Genomic DNA, 22,825 nt, shown 5'->3' with positions numbered 1-22,825 from the left:
CTTCACGTGTCTAAACCTAAATATGGCGAAGGGTTTAAAGTAGGGTGAATACTAGCTAGACGTATATTTTTAAATATTTTTAAAAAATTAAAATTTTTATTGCGATTTCCGACCCCCCCCCGACTTAATTAAACTTATATATAATAAAATATATTAATTAAAACAATTAAAAAACTATTGGAGGTCGTTTTTGACATCAGAAACTAGCTTTAAATAACTTTACCAAAGTCATATCTGTGCACTACAACTTTAGAACGATTAATTAAATTTGATAAACAAATCCCATTAAAAACAATTAAGCCTTAATCAAGCCTTATCAAAGGCTACTTATCAAAGTCTAATTAAAACCTCGATAAAATTTTTTTGCGAGGGCAAAAATTTTTATAAAAATTTGGAGACTTAAAAAGCATTCCAAAAATAAAAAAAAAAATTGTGGGCTGAAAGGACCGCATTTTTGTATTAACTAATTAAGTTTCAAGTTTAAATTTAAAAAATAAATTTATTTGTCTAGGATTTATAAATTATTTTATAGTAACTCTTTAAAAAATATGTATATATAAATACTTTTGAAATAATTCATTGTATTGATTATATCTTATATTTGAAAATTTTATTGTGACGTTTATTTTGAATGTCATATAATACTGTACGTTGAAATATTCATAAAATTATATATTCATTGCAATTGTTTGGTCATTGATAATACAGTATCTGAAACTAGTGCTAAATGCAATATGGCTTATTATGTTTTAATTAAACATTTTATTTAAAAATCTGTTCATGTCTTAAAGTATGCTAAGTTATAATAATATCATACCATTTGATTAGCCAGTAGTCGCTGGCACTTGTAACGGATAGCGATATTATTAGCATAGATAAAATAACGATCTTGAAGAAAAGTCCTGCTCCGGCATCCACGTATGATTTATAGACTGAAATTCCTGGTTTCTCAACTTCTTCATTGTCGCGTGGTATTTGGTTATTTTCAGCTTCCTACGAAAAATAATTAAAATGTATATATAATTATTCGTTGATTTTTCTTAAATCTGAAGCAGTATTATAATAATATTTTCGAACCACAAGAATCTAGGATATAACTTTTTCTAATATAAAATGTAACTTTTTCATATAACTGGAAATCAGATGTGTTATTGTTAATTTCTATATAGAAACCAATAAAACTGTTCTTTTTTTTTATCATTAGTTCCTAATATAGTAAAAACATCAAAAATTGTAAAAGAAAATATAAGAAATATATCTGAACAAATATTATTATTAACGGTCGAAGAATGAAAAACACAGTAAATGTAAAGACGAAAATCGGTAAAGACTGAGAGAGATATTTCCTTGTTGTTGCTTTTTTGAGTAGATTTTAAAGTATTCTAACTTTCACCTTGTTTTTAAAATTTAACTTTTTAGATTTTAAAATACACAGATTTTATTGTTTTAATATTTAATGAATATTTTTTTCTTTTATATATAAAAGTAGCTGCAAGGACCCGCTTTGGTGGGCAAAAAGTAACGATAGTGAAAATTAAGATAATTACATCATAGCCAATCTTACCCGTTTTCACAAAATGCAAGAATTAGGTCCTCCGTTTCCAGACTAATTAAAGAATTTTTACATGAGTCTAAAAATATGTTCGGTTTCCCGCAAAAACGCAAAAAACCGCCTGTAAATCTTGCATGCCGCTTTATATTAACACTTCCTTTGTTACTCAACACTTCCATTGTTAACACTTCTATTGTTGACACTTTCGTTGTTCGAAGTCAACCACTTTCAACCCCATATGCAAGAATAGGTCCCCCATTTCCAGAATAATTAAAGAATTTTCACGTCCAGTCAAACGAACTATTTTTAATTTGATCAATTTGCTGGAACGTTTACAATCGTTTTATAATCGAACCAATTCGAACTTAAACTCGAATTTAAAACGGTTCGAACATTTTTAAAATCGAAATAGAAAATCTTCGAACTCAACCACTTTAATCCCCCATATCTCCCGCACCCTTAGAGCTGTCGAGACGCATTACCATAGTGCACGAATGGAGACTTGGGGCTACTATATATATATATATATGTATAAATGAACGCGTGTGTCCCTATATTTCACTTTTTCATCAAAACTACACATCGCACATGAATGGTGTTTGTATGTGGTAGTAGCCCCAAGTCTCCATTCGTGCACCAGGGTGGTTGCGTATCGAAGCTTTAACGGTGCGGGAGATATGGGCTTGAAAGTGGTTGAAAGTTGTTCTCTATTTCGAATTTTATGTTCAAATTTGTTCGAATTTTATTCGAACATAAAATTCGAATATTGGTTCGATTATAGAACGATTGTAAACGTTACAAAAACGTTGAAAATAGTTCGTTTGACTGGACGTGAACAGGAGACGTTCNTTGTTCGAATTTTATTCGAACATAAAATTCGAATATTGGTTCGATTATAGAACGATTGTAAACGTTACAAAAACGTTGAAAATAGTTCGTTTGACTGGACGTGAACAGGAGACGTTCAGACATAGAATCGGGACCAGGTCTCTAGTCACTCTAGAAATAGGGGGCGTAATTCTTGCATTCTGTAAAAACGGGTAAGATTGGCTATAATGTAATTATCTTAATTTTCACTATCGTTACTTTTTAAAAACCCAGCGAAGCGGGTCCTTGCAGCTAGTATATATATATATATATATAAACAAATACTTTCGACATTTCAAAATGTTATCATCAGGCAAATGTCAAAAGTATTTACTTGTAGTTAAATATATATACAGATAAAATTTTTCGTACAATCACTTTAGAGCTCCTCATTCCGAAACACAATTTTCAGAATTATTTCTTAAATTGAACAGAATTGTAAATCCTGGCGCTCACAGAATATAACAAAACGCAATATTAACTTCTGGAAATTCTTAAAGCATAAAATTTATTATATCTTAATACAGAACTCAGCAGGTACACACCAACTCACGAAATTTCGCGAATGTTTTCAGCTCGTTTTCTGTTAAATTAATGTAGTTTTTATGCAGCTGAACAATTTCAGAAAAACTTTATCGTTGGTTTCCTGACAAGCTGTATTTTCTTATAATGTAATCGAGATGTGTTTCTAATGATAATAATAATAATAAGCGCAGAACTCATACGGTTAGGAGTTGAAAGTTGAAATTTGGTACACAGGATATGTCACGAGAATGTAGAGTAAGAAGTGATTTTTCGAAATTCTCCTCTCACATGGGAGAGGGAGAGAACTAAAATATATCCTAAAGAATTCAGCTTCTACTATACTATTTTAAATGCGACTTTTTTTTTATTTTCAACCGCGTTATAGTAGAACATGCCATGAGAAATGAACTAGACGAATAAATTTTCAAAAATTTCAGAGGAAAGAGGATGGGAAAGTAGTTTTAGTTAGTATAAAGTGTAAATAATAAAAAAAGAAAAAAATAGTGTATATATATATTGGCAGTTAATAAATATTTTATGTATTTTCATTATTCGGGCAACCAAAAAACAAAAATTCGGTAAATAAATGAATTTGAACGAATATGAATTCGTTTAAAATTCGAAATATAATGTTTCAAACAAGTTTTTTTTCGGAACATTGTTGTTAGGATCATCCTATTCAAGTAAAGATTAAAATTTTTCATTAATTTCACATTAATAATAGATACTAAAATGCAAATAAATATCAAAATAAGTTACGAAAAGTGTATTTGTTATTAAATGAGCGAGTACTACCACATTTTTTGATTACTATACAAAGAGATGAAAACTGACTGTTTTCGAGCATAGCGTAGGTTGCATACTGTACTGCCTCGGATCATTTAAGATTAAGAGATTTTGAACGATGGATTTTTGAAATCATTTTGTATGTTTGATGTATTTTATATTTTCAAATTAAAATATTTTCTGTTGCTTCAGTAAACAATAAATTTATAAATATACGTTTTGTTTATTCTGTTACAAAATTTTGAAAGTGTTATTAAAAATTCATAGCCATTATAGATTATACCTAATTTCCTCGGTCATAAATAAAAAAGACCACAATATTTATGCAGAAAATACAGTTTTCTTAACATCATTAATCTTTTATTTAATTCTTAAAAAAGATCATGTAAACTAGTATATTTTAAAATTTATATTGTATTGGTCATGATTTAAAATTGTGAGACCCCGAGCTATTATTTATAAAATTTAACAATTGTGTTAAATTTATACTGTTTAACAAAGCTAAAATCCACGAAGTTAAAATCAAGTTCATTACATTTTGTTTCTTGATAACTCTTCTTTTCGAATTGCTTCCTCATCCGTTGAGTTTGATTTACCCTAGGAAGTTCAACAAAAAACAATTCTAGGATTGAGTAATAATTTCTTCATCCGATTTTTTTGAAATTTGGTATGTCCAAAGACAAGGGAAACAAAAATACAATAGAACGTCGATTTTCCGAATCAATTGGGGACTGGGTTGTTCGTATAACTGATATTTCGGATTACCGATTTATGTACGAAAAATTAGTTTAACGTATCCGATGTTGAAATTTTTCTCCGTTGCGTGTCACTTCGCTTTGAATTTTCGTCGATGTTAAGCCTAACAAAGACTATTGTATCGTTAAAAATTATTTTTTTATTTTGTACAAACAAAATAAATATTTTGAAAATATAAAAACAATAAAAAATTATACTTCAGATGTTAATTTAGTATCAAAAAAGTAAAATATTTCAGTAGTCCAAGACATAGCCAAAGATTGAAGCGCCACAGCACTGGCGAAAATTTAAATTTGCCGACTGGAATTCTTTCGGATGATTGACGTTTCGGATGACTGACTTTCGGAAAATTGACGCACTACTGTAATATAAACAGGATGTATATAGATATCGAAAGTTCCAATTTGAGATCGAAATTTTCATGAAGATTCCAATGTTACATCTTCCCAAGTTATGCCAGCATATCACTGGAACTGCATCTTTTTCATGTGCTATTGATTTATATATTTGCCAAATTAGCTATCCACGAAAGGAACGAATCAACGAAGGAACTCCTCGGCATAGTTATTTTAGAGAATTGTATCGATACGAAATCAATTTGTAATCTAACTTATTCAGAGATAGGGGCTTTTGTAGAGGTAATCGTTAATAATTTATATTGTAGTAATTTCACATACTAGCAGGTAAACTCTGTGGATAAATCTAGTTTAGATATAATCTCTGCTTATTGTAGTGTACCTCAATAATCTCTTAAGCTTAAAAAAATCTTTATTGTTTTGTATTATATTCGTAGAAAATTGAATCATTTCTGGTTCCCCGCCTGAAATTTTTCCTTTGGTCTCAGGCCAGTAGTTCCCACATACGCGAAAGCTGGGTCGATCCGGCTTTCGCGTATGTGGATCCGGCGCTATAACACGAGTTCTTGTATCCCAATTGAATTCACAAGTAATGTGAGATCTTTACCCAGGAGGCGTTTTTTATTCCTCTCACAAAATTATGGCTCAGCCATTAAAACATTAATGCTAATAGAAATATAAAGATTAAAGATAGAAGTATTATCCAGTGAAAACGTTTTTAAATCGTTTATAACAATTAATCTATATCATCAAATAATTTTTGTTGTAATTAGAAATTATTTACGAGAAAAAGTTAATAAAATCAATATTAAAAAATTAAAACTGCATAACATCAGTTATTTTACTGTGTTAATTTTTACTGAGATAATAGTCTAATAAACAAGTAATCCTTACCGCATCGCCGTGGTAACTGTCTACAATGTGATTATTTACTTCAGATTGAGTGATTCCGATTATTTCCTCATCATTGAAAACCACAGTCTCTAAATCCATGCTATTTTTAGCGATTTCTTCCTTTGGCAAAATTCCTGTAAGCATTTCTGAATTTTCCAATACATTGAAATTTCCAATGAATTCACATTTTCCCTGAAATTTAAAAACACAACTTCGCAATTGCTTTTGAATTTTTAATATATAAATATGTATGCAGAAAAAGTTCTGATTTGAAGATGTATTACGTTTTAACTAATGTATACCGAGTTTATCGGAATCAAATGTATTATTTAGTAATGTTTACAAATGCAATTTTAAACTGCAATGCAAATTCTATTTTGCATTCAGTGCCACGTATAGAAAGTGAATACAGTATAACTGTTTTCAAACTCAGAAGTGTCAACCATATATAATTCACAATTTTACAGATTTTCGTAACGTGTTTATCCTGGAAAAATCATTCTCTAGAAAACAATTTTTCCTAAAAAAATTTTTTTCTTCATATTGTTCATAGATGTCATCATATGATGTCTATATATAGCTTTGTTGTAATGGTTTTTTTAATAGTGCAGTCAAATTTATAATGATTAATTATTACTATTCTTTAGTTTCTTAATATATATTTTGTCCACTTGGACATGAATTATTAGTGCGACATTTGTACTGGTTTTCTAAGTTTTACTCAAGAATTGAGTAAAAACTTAGAAAACCAGTATAAATGTCCTATTAATAATTATTATACAAGTAGACGAAATATATATTAATTACAATGGTTAATTTTAATCTGAACTTCATACTGTTTAAATTCATGTTTTCTTAAAATAAATTATAGTGTTTTCATTACTGTAGAAAATGATTTATAAAACAAAACCTAATAAAAAAATATTCAGGTATTTACCTTCTTTAACACTAAAATTTTACTAGCAGAATTTAGAAATTGTATTTGATGCGTAACGAGAACGCAAATCTTGTCTTTCAGATATTCCATTATACATCTGAAAATAAACAAAGAATTAAAATATATTAAAATATACAAAAAATATTTATTTAAATATTTACTTTTCGAATATATGTTTTGCTACTGGCACATCAATTTAAATTATCCAATCACAACATAGATAGTTGCTCTGAAAAATATAATAATATAAAATTACCGTTAAACGCAAGTTAAGCATTACATCGAATTTACAATTAATTTTACAGAATGTTATCTCTAGCGTAAGTGTTTTCTAATCTTTATATTTAATTTCGTAATTCGTGAAACTATGTAAGAGTAACGAAAATTTTTCAAATTTTCGAAAATTTACCGTTTTCCTAATAAATGAAATTTTCCGTGTGGTACTTTATCAGCTAAAACAGGGAAGTCAGGATCATATAGGAGAAGAAACACGATGCCCCTACTACTAGGTGTCAAAGTAACAAATCAGAGATAACATTATCTCAGAAAAAATTTCTATTTATTCTTAACTTTACATTATTTACAATTCTCATAAGGCCCTGCTCTGTAACGGTGACAGGAATGTACCTCAAAAAATTTAAAAAAACATTTCTAAGCAGTGAAACGAAGTACCGAAATGAAACAAAAAGCCTAAACTGAATTTATAGTATCATAACTTTTGAATCCGAAATAATGAATTTAAAAATTTTTGTGTTAACAATTTTTTCATTATACATGATCAGATACAGAATATGAGGATTACGAACATTCGTGAATGAATTCGGAAAAATGTACCGAAATAATGCGAATAACTCTGAATTAATGGTGGTGAGCATTTCAACGCTAGACAATAGCAAATTAACCGTATATCATTATTTCAAGTTTTAAGTATCAGTATAGATGTTACCGCTGAAGCTCGAAATCCGTTAATGTGCACATTAACTAGGGTAATCCGTTAAAGTTGCTAAAATTGTTCTATTTCTCAAATTACCTAGGTAATGTGCACAGTATCTAGGTAATCTGCACATTACCTATTAGGCACTCGGTAACTTGAAAATAAGATTTTTGCTTGAACAACAGCAACGTTTCTGTACGCTTAAATTAACATAATGTTATTTATTTAATTTTCAATATCTAAAGAATCAAGTTGATACAATCAACAAATTAGTTGATTGAATCAATCATCAATCAATTAAAAAAACTTTAATACAAAAATCAAACGGTTTAAAATATTATTACTATTAGGGAAATAAATTTGAAAAAAAACGATTGATAAAATTGTACTTACTTATCAGTGCAATCTAAAGATTGGTGACACTTTGAATTACATAGCAATTGGTTTTTGCGACCAGCACGCCTATTTGTGGGACATTTAGATTTGCAGTCACATTTTCTGAAACCCTGCCCAATACCAAGAGATTGTTTTATTGCTGTTTGACGTAAAGATAATTCTATAGCAGAGATATCCATCTTTTTTCGTTAAAAATCTCTCTTTGCAAACACTGAATTCAGATTTTGCATACAATTGTTTTAAAATACCTGTTTTATTATCAAGTTTATAAAAGTCATCCTCTGTTTTACTATTTACAGTGTTTATTATTACAGTGCATCTGGCTTATTCCTTTTAAAATTGTATTGTTATGTTTGTAATTTTAAAAATACAATAATTAAGAAAAATCGATCTTACCTTGCTAAATTAATTCTTGCCTTTTGCCCACCGCTCATCATGACACCTCGTTCTCCTACAATCGTCTGATCTCCTTTCGGAAATAATCTAATATCCTACAATAAATAAATGCTAGACGTTTAAATGAATTTCTTGACAAGTCACGTTTAGTTTGAATAAAATTTGAATAAAATTTTTAGTTTGAATAGGGCCTACCCTATTCAAACTAAAAATGACTTATAAAGAAATTCATTGAAACGTTAGAAAATATAAATTAATAGCGAGGTTGAGGCCGATTTTAAACGCGAAAACGTGTACGGCGGACGTTCAGCGCCGCTTTTCCCTGTTAGCCTAGAAGTTTGAAAATAGTGTTTAGAATGGCGAGCATGATTCCATTGATTATACGAACACCATTGTCAAACTTGTAGGCTCATACAGGACAGCGGCGCTGAACATCCGACGTACACGTTTTTGTGTTTAAAACTTTGGCCTCAACCTCGCTAATTACAAGTATTACAAAACGTCATTAATATACATTCGTTTCTATAGAAGTTAGCAAAGAGTTGTCAAAATGGAATAAAACTGTACGTTGTGAATGCAATAGAGACATACGTAAGAGACTACAAAATGAAAGCAAAAAAAAACATTTATCGTAGGAATACGTGCAAACGAAAAAATGTTATAGTAAGTACACTGTTAGGCCACCTCTAGCGTGAATACACTCTGTGATGCAGGAGGACATATAAGCATATGAGTGCTGTGTGATGTTTGGTGGTATCTTGCTCCATATTTCTTCCAAGTAATTCACGAATTTAGTAAAATTCATGCACAATTTAATATTACATTCCATTAGATATGTTCAATCGATGACAAATCACGAGATCGTGCATGCCAGGAAAGTGTGGAATATGTCAAAAGCAGTCACTGACACTATTGTCGTGTGTATTTTCGAAAATTTTACTGTTGGAAAATGGCTCTTGGATACAGTGTTGCCGTTCCTAGTACATTTGTACTTTTCTGGTACATTTTGCCCTTTCCAGTAAATTGAAAGTACTGTACATTTAGATTTTTAGTACATTTTCAGTACATTATAATATTTCAAGTACCATTTACGGTACAAATTAATATTTCACGCCTTAACGAAAAAATGAGAAAAAATTAGTTTAATAAAGTCTCACTAGTGTCACTGCTTGCTAATTTAAATTATCCAATCACAACATACAAATGGTGTGTGTCCGTCGACGTCAGCAACATAGATAGTTGCACGTGTAAACGGTCTTGACTCAGTGGTCTTCTTTCACACGTTCAGTTGTCTGCACATTCTCATCAGGACCTTGACAAAATTTTTCATGCCACGTGGTCCAAACAATTCAACTCCGTCAAACAAAAATAATGGACAGGTAAGGAAATCAATGATTTTAAACTTTTGTCGTCAATAATATCAAAATATCCGTTAAGTCAGAATCAAATTATTACAGAAAATAGTTTTGAAATTGTACGAGTATAAATAATATAAATACTTTTATATTATTTTCTACCACTATAATTTAATTCTTAAATTATGAACTTCAATTTTAGTAATCGTAGTAAAAGAAATAACGGTTAATGTTACGTGTGGTTCCAAAATGGCCGCGCTTTCGACTGTTCCAAGGTCTATATAAGAAGGCCAGGACGCGTGATTTACTTTTTGAGCCGCCATTTTGGTTTTTTTTTTTTAGTCGCATGTTTTAAGCAAACAAGAATATAATAATATAATATAACAAATTTACAATTATTCTTTTAAAGCACGATTGGTTATAAAATTAAGATGAAATTCAATAGTATTATTAATAAATGTTGTCAATGTAATGCTCATTTTATAATAACTAGTAGATGTGTAGATATTTATAAATAGCTTTCAAAAAATTCCAAAAATAAATTTTAAATTAAATTATCTGACAATAAACTATATATACTACGTGTCTATGCCTATATATATATAGGCACGTAAACAAAGTATTCATAGAACTAGTACATTTTTAAGAAAAATAGTACATTTTTTGAAGGCGCTTCAGTACGTTTTGAAATTTCATAGCGGCAACACTGCTTAGATACCCTGTCTTAAGAGACAACAATGTGGCTGCAGGATGTCACAAACACAATGCACGGCTTTGGTGGTCTCTTGAATCGCTACTAGGAGTGGCTGGCTGTCGTGACACCCAGACTATCATATCAGTTGTAGGGCAATGTGCTGCACAAAATGTAGGCAGGATTAAAGAGTTCAACACATGCCCTGCAGACATAAACACGGCTGTCGTCAGTGCTGAAATTGAATGTAAATTCATTGCAGTAGACGACCAGTAGGATGGTGTCAATTTCAGTTCATCTCACAGCGGCCGTAATACCAAATGTTTCTTATCCTGGGACTTCAAAATGGTACTGAGAGATGCAGAGTCCCGTAATAATGGTTACACCCGTGCCTGGATGGTGGACAACAAAGCGGTCGGCCGCAAGTGTGTTTGTCTTTTGATTGGGGTCACGCTCAAGGCACCTTCTCAGACTAGTGGTCTGCGAAGGTGCCTTGAGCGTGGGATCTGTGTTTACCTGCTCTCTCTTGTTTACTGGTCCTAGCAATTTTTAACAGTGTTTTTTGAACGGTTTGGATGACTGGCTATTCGACAAGTTAACCATCTGGCTTTTTTGCCACGATGATTTTTCCTTCTCATACTTGGTTAGTTGTTCAAATTGTCTTTGATTGTGACGTAAAAGCTGCTCTAGTGATACAGAACTTTTTCAACAGAAGAAGTACAGACAGGATGTATTTGCACTTTTTCTATACGACAAAATAATGCACTTTAACGATCTCTGCTGGCATTACACAATGAGCCATCATGCTATACCTGTAATACTTTTCATATGTTTTTGTGAGTTATCCGCATACCATATTTCGTATCGATATGACAACAACTTGGAAAGCGAAATCTTATAGCAACGAGTGTATTAATTCCCCTTTATACTCAAGCTACAGTGCCACATTTCGTTTCTTAAACTTTACCCATTCTGAGATATTGTTTAATATCTCAGAACAGAAAATAAAGAAATTAAACAAATTAGACGCCAAGTTACACGGGCGCGAATTTTTCCCCTTCTATTGATTTTTTGAAGGATTCGGGAGGTCTCCAAACGTGTAGATTTGCAAAAGAAAAGAAAAAAAAGTTGACGGGTCAAATTTGACGCGATTCCAATACTTTTCCGTTTTATATACATAACAAGTGATGTTGATTAAAGAAAAAAAAAATGGAAAGCTTTAACAGTCTAAAACAATGAGTGAAATGAAGGAAGAAAGCCAAAGATTCACCGAGTTAGATAGATGTGTAAAGAAAAGCTGTCAGAAAGACAAGAAGGAATTGTTAGAACGAAATGGCGCTAAAGCGCAGGAGGTTTCCGACTGAAATAACTCAAAGACTCTGTACCGCATAGTCAATGAACTGACTGAGATGAAAAATCACCAAAAATTCTAATAAAACATAAAAACGAGACGCTTCTGATAGCCCAAGATGAGCAGAACAACAGGTGGATAGAAGATTTTCGAAAAACATTTAATCATGCGGAACCGACCATCATACATTATATCGATATTGAGGATACACAGTGTAAGCTTCAGATGGACACTGGTGATATTAGCCTTGAGAAAGTACCGTGTTTCCCCGAAAATAAGACATCCGCAGAAAATAAGACCTAGCACAGATTTTGCTGAATTGCGAAATATAAGACCTCCCCCTGAAAGTAAGACCTAGCGAAGTTTTTTTTTAGTCGTAACGGTCATCGACAGATGGTTGAAAGTGGCCGTTGGCTTTTTGAAAGTACAGCCACTGATTGGTCAGCAGACAATTACGCCACACGGCATGATTTGCATAAGACTATGGCTTGGGAATCACAGATTTGCATAACGTTACGGCTGGTGATGGCTAATTGGTCGGCCGGGAATCACGCCACATGACATTTGCATAGTGCTACGGTTCAGTAAGCACTAATTGGTCATCGAGTCCGATGTTGACGCTATAAAAAGGCGACAGTTCGACACACCGGATATCTGTCACTCTGGTCTAAGTTCAACTTGGGAATTTTTTTGTTCAATAATAAATGTGAATTCTTCTTCCTGGAAAAAATAAGACATCCCCTGAAAATAAGACCTAGCGCATTTTTTCAGAGCAAAAATTAATATAAGACACTGTCTTATTTTCGGGGAAACACGGTAGTACTTGCGATTCAAATTCTATATAGCAGTGCAGCCGATTCTGACGAAATTATGGCTGAGGTTTCGCAGCATGAAGAGCAGTCCATGTTGGAAAAGTTATCGTTATTGTTTAACAGGGACTGGTATTGTGGGGAGGGCCCAGAGGATCGTTATAGTCATAATTATAGAGAGAGAGAATATCTCCAAGTGTACCAACTGGCAATGTATTAGCCTCCATTCTGTGCCATGAAACGCATTTTGTGGTTCACTTTCGACGCCTGCGGATTTCCCTCGATCAACGATTTAAAGAGAAGCAAGTTGGGTTTTGCTACAGAAGATCGTTCAGCAGCAGATCTATCTTGGAAACATCATCGAACAATGCATTGAGTATCGGCACCCATTTGCCATGAATTTCAATGATTTCACGAAGTCTTTTGATAGTGTTCACTACTAGCCCCTCTAACAGATCCTGAAACTATATTGTGTACCGACAAACATTTTCATTATTTTCAAAGTTTATAACTGCATTCAAGTTGTTGCGTCAAGACTGAAGGTGGTCAAACAGACTTCTTTGAAATTATGACAGGAGTCAAGCAGGTTCGTGTTCTGTTCCTTTTCCTTTTCCTCATCGCCCTTGATTATGTCATGTGGCAGGAAGAAGTGTCCGATGTGTGCATCGAGTGGTCTGTCCAGGACAATCTAAAAAATTTGGTTTTTGCTGATGATATTGCCTTGTTTGAGGAAAGTAAGACAATGCTACAACAGGCATTGGGTCAGAAGGGACACAAAATTGGCATCAAGATAAACGACGTGAAGATAATTGATATTTAGATCCTATCATCAATGAACAGGTTCTTCGGAATGAGATGTGCAAACTTCATAACTTTGTCGCCCATAGAAAAATCTTTCTGGCTGGCCACATTTTTTCTTTGCAGACCAATAGGTTCACTAAGACAGCCATGAAATAGGTTCCCCTGATACCAAACGACTAGGAGAACACCCCTGGAATACTTAGCGTAAAACATTTTTCAAGATTAGAAAATGCTCAATATGACCTGGAAGGAGGATGAAGCCCTCGCCTATGATCGAAATCGATGTAAGACAATTGCTGTCTCAGTATGCTACTTAGCATTGGAAGGACTACTACTACTACTAATACTACTACTAATACTACTAATACTAATACTATTACTACTACACATTGCACTATTAATACACATATTGCACTGATATAGTAATTAATGTATTTAAAATCGCTACTTTATTAATATTTAACAGAAACCCATTAAAATATAAAATCTAAATACATCATTTGTACTTTCTAATAATTTAAGTTCATAAACCAGGGCATGTTTCTAAGAAAAACACGCGATACAATTGACTTGTAATGTAATTGTATTGTGATACATAACAGATCATTTTCGTATCACCTTATAGTTGATAAACAAATTTTCGTCCTGAACCGACGTAAGTACGCCAAAGTTTTAATAATTAAGCATAAATTATCTTACCTTTTCTAAAGCAGTGATATGCAAGATTTTTCTATATTTGTCTTCGTGATATTCTTCTCCGAACAAGATATTTTCCTTGACAGTTGCGTTGAATACCCAAGCTTCTTGAGAAGCATACGAGATCTTTCCTTTTACAGACACTTCACCAGAAGTAATTGGAATCTCTCCCAACAAGGACATTAATAAAGACGTCTAACGAAATGAATGTCATTTAATTATTTAATACGAGATGTTTTTCATAAATAGTATAATTATATAAATATTTTAGAAATATTTAAGTATTATTATAAAAATATTATTTCAATTATCAATCGCTTTTCTTTATCAGCACATATAATGCAATGGATGATTAAACATATTTTGTCAATTTAAATGAAACACTGACAAATTACATTTATTAATTAATTAATCAATAAAATTTTATTACTGCCTACTATGATTTATCCTATTAGTAGTAGGATGTATTATACTGTTGTTCGTGTCCTGTGAATCAAGAAAACTTATTAAAAACAAACAATCCTTATTTTTCATTTGTTTCACCTGTACACACTCCGTTTGTTCCGGACCACTTGGTCTTTCATCTGCAAGTTATTTTTTGTAATTTTATAAAATCTTGTTTTAGCACCTAGTGACTGTAAATCTACTCATGAGGGACCAAAAAGCCTGAAACACAAATATACTCAGCCGATTGCAGAGATAACGTTTAAACACTGACGGCAATTTAGTGATCGTGTAGACCCCGGTTTAGAAATCTTTCTTTGCAGAGACGGCATATCTCGCTTGCCAGAGTTTAACACCGATTAGAAACAAGTTATTTGTTCTACTTTTTGTACTCTCTTGATAGCTATATTATTTGAGTAGAAGTCGCCATATTCATTTGTTGTTGGCAAAGTTTACGTTACATTGAATATTTTTCATGTAATAAATAGAGACGAATCAAGAAAATTACTCATTTCGAAAATTACAAAAAGAGAAAAAAATCGTCATCGGAATAATTTTTTAGAAATATATTCCGAAAACGAAATTCGAATTAGATAGAAAGTTTCTAAATATGGATTCGTATTTTAAATTGTTAGGTTGGCCGGAGAAATAGAATACAGTTATGATTTGTATAACGCTTACTCGGTTACCAGTTATTAAACTAGTCTTCTGTTTTTCAAAAAGGATAGTTTTACTACTAAATATCGAGTGTGGACGGACTTACGCTGCTAGTAAAAATGTGAAGACAATGATTTCACAATTGCGTCTCCTGTCAGGATGTTGATATCAGTTAATCGTATTGTAGAGCGGATAAACACGCGTACAGATAGGAGTAAAAAGGGTCCGAATTTTAGTAGGACTTACGTTCATGTAACTGGGGGTGCATCGATATGAATGACATCATTGTTAACAAATAAACAATAAAATTTAATATAACGAATAAATGTATAAATACAATAATATACAAGTAATCAAATAAAATACAATTAGTACGAGAAAGCAAATAAATAGAAGAATTATCGATATATCGGAGAAACTATATACCTCATAAACTAAACCTTAATTTTACATATCTCGTGGAGAGAGAGTTTACAATATATTCCTTTAACATACTACCTTAACACCTTTCTTCTGTATCTTGTATTCCACCTGTTGAACATGTATGGTCGTTAAGTGTTGTATGGCACTTAACACTTCATATGGTAGATCGTTGAATAGTTATGTCGGCTATGGCGATTTTGTCTTATAACGGCATCTACTTCTCCTCAACGTCTACCCCGAATGGCGGAAAATCTTCCACTTTTATACAGGTCGATTGCTAAACAGACAAACAAATCCTGTGTGCAACCGCTTATGATTCAATTTACTAGTCATCGTAAGAAAAGAAATCAAGTTCCTATCAAAATCGAAACTATTAACATCCGTTGTTCGAAAATTTGTCAAAGTTAAAAATATTTTTTAACTAAAGTTAAGTAGTTCTTTTTATCGCTAATTATTTTAAAAACGACTTCCACCCTAAATCCTGATTCTCATAAAATCGTATTGACGACGAAATTAAGCATATAAATGGAAGAATACTGCTATTAACTACTGAACAACAGTTGACGACAATACAGTTTTTTGCCACTGGAAGCTTCCAGAGGTTTACCAGTGATCTTATCAGAATTCATGTCTGTACTGCACGCAGGTATCTATCAAACTATCATTAAATAAATGTAAAAAGCATTATTTATATTGATAGAGGCGTTTATAATAAGAATGAGGTTTTGCTGTGAACAGACAGTCAAGAAAATAACGAAGAAAATTCGTTCTGTATGATCTCCCATGCGGCTTTTTTTATCCCTGGAATATGATTGTTGTAACCTATTTCCTCAACTGCAGAATAATTTTTTATAACTTCCTAGAGCAGCGCTGTCCAACTTATCATAGCCCGCGGGCCATATTTTCATCAGCAAACATTTCGGGGGCCAAGAAGGTTGATAAACCACATCACATTTGCATAGTGCTACGGTTCAGTAAGCACTAATTGGTCAGCGAGTCCGATGTTGACGCTTTAAAAAGGCGACAGTTCGACACACCGGATATACGTCACTCTCGTGTAAGTTCGACTTGGGAATTTTTTTGTTCAATAATAAATGTGAATTCTTCTTCCTGGAAAAAATAAGACATTCCCTGAAAATAAGACCTAGCGCATTTTTCAGAGCAAAAATTAATATAAGACACTGTCTTATTTTCGGGGAAACACGGTAGTAAAATAATATTAATATTAATAATAATAATTTAGTAACAAATTTATTCATAGTAAAATGTACTCGTGGGCCATAAAAATTATTTGGCGGGCCGTATACGGCCCGCCGGCCGCCAGTTGGACAGCGCTGTCCTAGAGGACACGTTAATATTTTTCGGAAAAATTCTAGTATGATTTAAACACGTTGTTCGTCGCCAATTTTCGGAGTCATAAACGAATGAAATGATTAGATAAACGACTCCTGAGAGAGGAGAGTAGCAGCGAAAAAAGTAAGAGCAAACATTTTGTTGCCGTGATTCGTTTAGACAGCGTTCAGAAATGGACGATCGTCGACTTTTCAACGCATTTTAAACGGCAGTCCAGCCAGCTAACGTCGTTTAATGAAAACTTTTCTTTTGCAATCGGCTGAGTGTGTACAGGTGAAACAGGTGAAAAATAAACACTGTTTCTTTTTATAAGTAAATTTCGTCAATGTAGAAAACCGGGAACTTGTAAAATAAAGTCCTACTAGAAAGATTATCCCAGTAGATACTTATGAAGTAAACTGTATAATAAGGAAACAAAGGTACGTGAATAAATAAAATTTTATCCACAATAAACTTTCGTAGAGAGGCGTACAAAAATTAATAATAAAGAAAATTCAGTTATACATGCACAATGTTCTTGTGCAAAAATTTATAAAATCACTTTTTATAAACCAATACTTCTTGGAAAATATACAATAATGATAACTTGTAGATTTGGAATTATTTATCAGTTTCATGATGAAAAAAAGTAATAAAGAATTCTTTTATATATATTTTTAGAAAAATATTTATATATAGTTGGAGATGTTAGATGAGCAGTGACTCGAACACGTAATTATAAACGTCTATAATCAAATTGTATATCATATTTTCCTTTCATTCAGTCAGTTTATTTTAATGCATAACAGCAAAAATAAACGATTTTATAACAAATTATGCACACAACCAGATAAGTAAGTCAAATACAAACAATTATCTGACGATTTTTTTATTCTCACACATGTTATATATAATATCTGCCATTTTGCCTGAAAAATACACAAAACATATATTTTCTATGTCTATGAATTCAAATCAAATAAAACTAAAATGGAAAAGGGATAAAATATCTTAAATAACAAAATCAAATATTAAAATTTGAAGTCTTCGTATTATAAACTGATAAATGGTTACGTTTTTTTTTAATTTTTCAAACGGTCGTTAAATCTCAAAACATGTAATTAATTTAAAATAAATTGAAAAAAACATTACCTTTCCTGATCCAACGTGACCGACAACAAGTAATAATTCTCCAGGTTGCATATTTAAAGATATCCCATTCAACGTTGGTTCCGTTCCCTTTTAAAACAACAAACAAGCAAAACTAATCTTAAACGTTATAAATCAAATATAATTACAGACTAAAAATTAATTCATGACAAATGTTAACAAATTTAAAGTTGGTTCGGTTGCCTTTTAAAACAACAAACAAGCAAAACTAATCTTAAACGTCATAAATCAAAAATAATTACAGACTAAAAATTAATTCATGACAAATGTTAACAAATTTAAAATTAATTATTTTTACAGTATATATCGTATGACAATTGAATGTACCATAACATGCTAATAACCTGACACCCTGTAAAATAAAGTCGATAAACCGGAATTTTTTAGTCACCGTTTATTAAAGATTTTTTTGTTATGTGAGTAGTAGCACCTACAAGTTGAGAATATCACGTAATAGGAATTTCTTCAATGAGAACTTTCTCCGAACTTGTTTGTGACACATGACTTTCCCAACAAATTCAAGTTACTGGTAACATAACGCCATACTAGATATCGAAAATACTATTATAAAGAAATTCGAATTATTTTAAGATTAAATTAATATCCAAAATAGACTTGCTATACATATCCGAATCTAAAGAACAACTTGTACTGGTGTCTGATTGTGCTGATCGTCAATGTTTCTGAACAATGCTTTGCCATCGAATTCATGCTTAGTACAACTACTGTATATAACTGACATTGAAAGAAGACTTATCATAGTAAAAGATTGACATATCGCCTATCATTTCAATCGGAGTGACGCTGCAATTAGACAATGCTCTTATGCATGACCAAGTCCAACGAAAAGCAGGCAACGGCTTGTCTAGAGAGACGATAGAATAGAACGATGGCACTGTTATTTGAGCAGCTGTAACAGCCCCAAAGCCATCACTATCGATTATATACAGTCGTTCGCAAAAGTTTACGATAACACGTTGAAAAAGCACATCTAATGGAATTTTATTGCTGAAGCATCTTGGTGATCGTACAAAAAAGGTTTCTTATCACATGGTCATCATGTGAAAAGGTATTTCTGAAGTGATCACTCTTTATTCGGTCAGTGATTNATATAAGACACTGTCTTATTTTCGGGGAAACACGGTAGTAAAATAATATTAATATTAATAATAATAATTTAGTAACAAATTTATTCATAGTAAAATGTACTCGTGGGCCATAAAAATTATTTGGCGGGCCGTATACGGCCCGCCGGCCGCCAGTTGGACAGCGCTGTCCTAGAGGACACGTTAATATTTTTCGGAAAAATTCTAGTATGATTTAAACACGTTGTTCGTCGCCAATTTTCGGAGTCATAAACGAATGAAATGATTAGATAAACGACTCCTGAGAGAGGAGAGTAGCAGCGAAAAAAGTAAGAGCAAACATTTTGTTGCCGTGATTCGTTTAGACAGCGTTCAGAAATGGACGATCGTCGACTTTTCAACGCATTTTAAACGGCAGTCCAGCCAGCTAACGTCGTTTAATGAAAACTTTTCTTTTGCAATCGGCTGAGTGTGTACAGGTGAAACAGGTGAAAAATAAACACTGTTTCTTTTTATAAGTAAATTTCGTCAATGTAGAAAACCGGGAACTTGTAAAATAAAGTCCTACTAGAAAGATTATCCCAGTAGATACTTATGAAGTAAACTGTATAATAAGGAAACAAAGGTACGTGAATAAATAAAATTTTATCCACAATAAACTTTCGTAGAGAGGCGTACAAAAATTAATAATAAAGAAAATTCAGTTATACATGCACAATGTTCTTGTGCAAAAATTTATAAAATCACTTTTTATAAACCAATACTTCTTGGAAAATATACAATAATGATAACTTGTAGATTTGGAATTATTTATCAGTTTCATGATGAAAAAAAGTAATAAAGAATTCTTTTATATATATTTTTAGAAAAATATTTATATATAGTTGGAGATGTTAGATGAGCAGTGACTCGAACACGTAATTATAAACGTCTATAATCAAATTGTATATCATATTTTCCTTTCATTCAGTCAGTTTATTTTAATGCATAACAGCAAAAATAAACGATTTTATAACAAATTATGCACACAACCAGATAAGTAAGTCAAATACAAACAATTATCTGACGATTTTTTTATTCTCACACATGTTATATATAATATCTGCCATTTTGCCTGAAAAATACACAAAACATATATTTTCTATGTCTATGAATTCAAATCAAATAAAACTAAAATGGAAAAGGGATAAAATATCTTAAATAACAAAATCAAATATTAAAATTTGAAGTCTTCGTATTATAAACTGATAAATGGTTACGTTTTTTTTTAATTTTTCAAACGGTCGTTAAATCTCAAAACATGTAATTAATTTAAAATAAATTGAAAAAAACATTACCTTTCCTGATCCAACGTGACCGACAACAAGTAATAATTCTCCAGGTTGCATATTTAAAGATATCCCATTCAACGTTGGTTCCGTTCCCTTTTAAAACAACAAACAAGCAAAACTAATCTTAAACGTTATAAATCAAATATAATTATATTTTAATAATTAAATGATGATAGTTGTTATCAAATTTAAAATTCATTAGTTTATTCTTTTTAAAATGAATTATTTGTACAGTATATATCGTACGTCAATTGAATGTCTCGTAAAATATTAATAACCTGACAACCTGTAAAATGAAGTCGATCATCTAAAATTTTTCACTCACCGTTTAACGAAGTATTTTTGAGTTATGTGAGTTGTAACACCAACAAGTTGAGAATATCACGTGATAGGAATTCCTTCAATGACAACATTCTCTGAACTTGTTTCTGACACGTGACCCTCCCAACAAATTTAAATTTGTGGTAATATAACGCAATACTAGGCAACGAGAATACTACTATAAAGAAATTCGAATTATTTTGTCAGGTATTGCAATTAAGATTCAAAATGGACTTCCTATTTATATCCGAATCTAAAGGACAAATAGGTGCAGGATTCTACGGTATATTTTGGTGAATAATTTCACTAATATTATTTATTTCTTACATAATTATCACAATTATAATTTGCATCATCGTTTAATTTACTAAAGTTACTTAAATTTAGTTTCTGCAAACTTTGTCTATCCTTATTTAAAACAACAATATATTTACAAATATATAAATACAAATTACATGAAATTTTATAGTTATACATAAGTTGTAACGCATGTAGTATTTTGTAATATTATCACAGTTTAAAAATTAATGAAAAGTATATAGCGTTACAAAGACCTGTTAACATAAAATACAAGCATTTTAGCTGGTATGCAAGGTAGTTTGAAATATTTTTCAAAACAAGCAAAATCCGTATTAGAAAAAATATTTTCTTGAAATGATTCTATGTGATGAGAAAGTAACATAAGAGTAACTTTCAAACATACCAATATCTTCTGGAATGACTTTCTGTGATAAAGGCTTTTTCAATTTTGAAGTTACACATGTAAATAATATCCAAAAAAGCTCCACGTGTCCAACTCATCGGTCGAGTGTCATTCCGATACTAGCTACCAGTATTCTGTTGTGTTATTCACTACTGGTAAATCAAAATGACTGTTGTTTTGGTTAAAATCTTAATGGATATCGCTAACTGTTTCATTAATTTAAAAGTATATAGATTCAAAAAACAAAACAACCAGCGGCAATGAATCATTTCACGTGAAAATGCTTCTATTAAGATACGTGTACAGTAGTTTAACATTATCGAATTAAACGAATCCCAAAAGTTATTGTTATCATTGTAAAACTTAAATTTAAAGCCAAGTCTTACTTTTTTCCATGCAGCGTTGAGACTATCCATGCGTATTTCATTTACGTTATCTTTTTCTTTTTCTGCAGTTTTGACAGCATTATTCTCTTTTTCATGAAGGAGTAGGAAACCCTAAATTAAAATTTCGAAAATGTTGTTTATATTAATGAAAGTTTGTACACGACAAAATACACGGTTAACGTGCTGAGCTACGACTCCTGGGATTTAAAATTACTTTAAAACAACTTTTACTAAATTTATATCAAAGAAATGCAGCACAAATTGACTTAATTTGTACAGTAGACCCCCCTATAACGCTTAGATACGTTCCACGCTAACCGAAAATTACGTTGTAGAAACGATTAAATACATGAGCCAATCGCAGCCCGATAGGTAGGAACTTTACGGACTAAGGCTGTTCGAAAGGTTTTCTTCTATAAAATTAACCGATTCTAGACTAATTCGACTCAACATTTCCAAAACACGTATAATTTTTTGGGAGTAATCCGTATAAACTATGCTATAAACAAAAAATTATAGGATTACTTACCGAGTGTGTACCGTTCGACTACGCCCGTTGTTCAAAGCTTGTCTTCGTCGCGGAACAGCACACGAAACGGCGGCCGCGATATCTGATAAATAATTTATCGCAGAAAGATAACTTGACCTTTGGAGACATCATTAATATAAATAATTTTTATGGCCGTTGAATAAGAAGTGTTTCTTTCACAAGAAATGTATAAAATTAGTGCTGTATTAGACTTACGGTACCTAATTTACATACTGTACAGACGATAATAAACTCAACTTACTAGCCTAAAATCTCCGTAGCGTGTTGCCAGGCGGCAGAAAGCATATATATAATTATAATAAAGTTACAATAAATTAAGTT

General features: G+C 31.7%; 3 protein-coding genes across 3 annotated transcripts in view; all 3 read right to left on the bottom strand.

Moving 5' to 3' along the window:
* The window catches only part of LOC111618166 (multidrug resistance-associated protein 4-like), a 45,274-nt gene extending 38,412 nt beyond the window's left edge, over positions 1-6,862 (bottom strand). The window contains exons 1-4 of the mRNA XM_023359628.1: positions 6,835-6,862; positions 6,674-6,770; positions 5,737-5,928; positions 818-993 (exon numbers count right to left, since the gene is read on the bottom strand). Of these exons, the coding sequence (XP_023215396.1) occupies positions 818-993; positions 5,737-5,928; positions 6,674-6,763 (458 nt within the window). The 5' untranslated portion in view covers positions 6,764-6,770; positions 6,835-6,862. The remainder of the gene's footprint in view (positions 1-817; positions 994-5,736; positions 5,929-6,673; positions 6,771-6,834) is intronic.
* Positions 6,863-8,311: 1,449 nt separating this feature from the next.
* LOC111618137 (ABC transporter C family member 10-like) lies at positions 8,312-18,196 on the bottom strand. Its single transcript, XM_023359588.1, has 4 exons — positions 18,111-18,196; positions 14,106-14,297; positions 8,400-8,494; positions 8,312-8,333 (listed from the first exon to the last, which is right to left on the bottom strand). The coding sequence occupies exons 1-4, from the start codon at positions 18,159-18,161 to the stop codon at positions 8,312-8,314; spliced, it is 360 nt and encodes a 119-aa protein (XP_023215356.1). The 5' UTR covers positions 18,162-18,196.
* A 397-nt stretch (positions 18,197-18,593) lies between these two features.
* LOC111618136 (multidrug resistance-associated protein 4-like) overlaps positions 18,594-22,825 on the bottom strand; it is a 55,747-nt gene continuing 51,515 nt past the window's right edge. The window contains exons 9-11 of the mRNA XM_023359587.1: positions 21,955-22,065; positions 20,551-20,637; positions 18,594-18,689 (exon numbers count right to left, since the gene is read on the bottom strand). Of these exons, the coding sequence (XP_023215355.1) occupies positions 18,594-18,689; positions 20,551-20,637; positions 21,955-22,065 (294 nt within the window). The remainder of the gene's footprint in view (positions 18,690-20,550; positions 20,638-21,954; positions 22,066-22,825) is intronic.

The sequence above is a fragment of the Centruroides sculpturatus genome, unplaced genomic scaffold, assembly GCF_000671375.1.
Source record: "Centruroides sculpturatus isolate CEXI.00-Female unplaced genomic scaffold, Cexi_2.0 scaffold62, whole genome shotgun sequence".
Taxonomy (NCBI): Eukaryota; Metazoa; Arthropoda; class Arachnida; order Scorpiones; family Buthidae; genus Centruroides; species Centruroides sculpturatus.
Note: the sequence above shows the minus strand (reverse complement) of the source record. Positions and strands in the feature narration are given on the sequence as shown.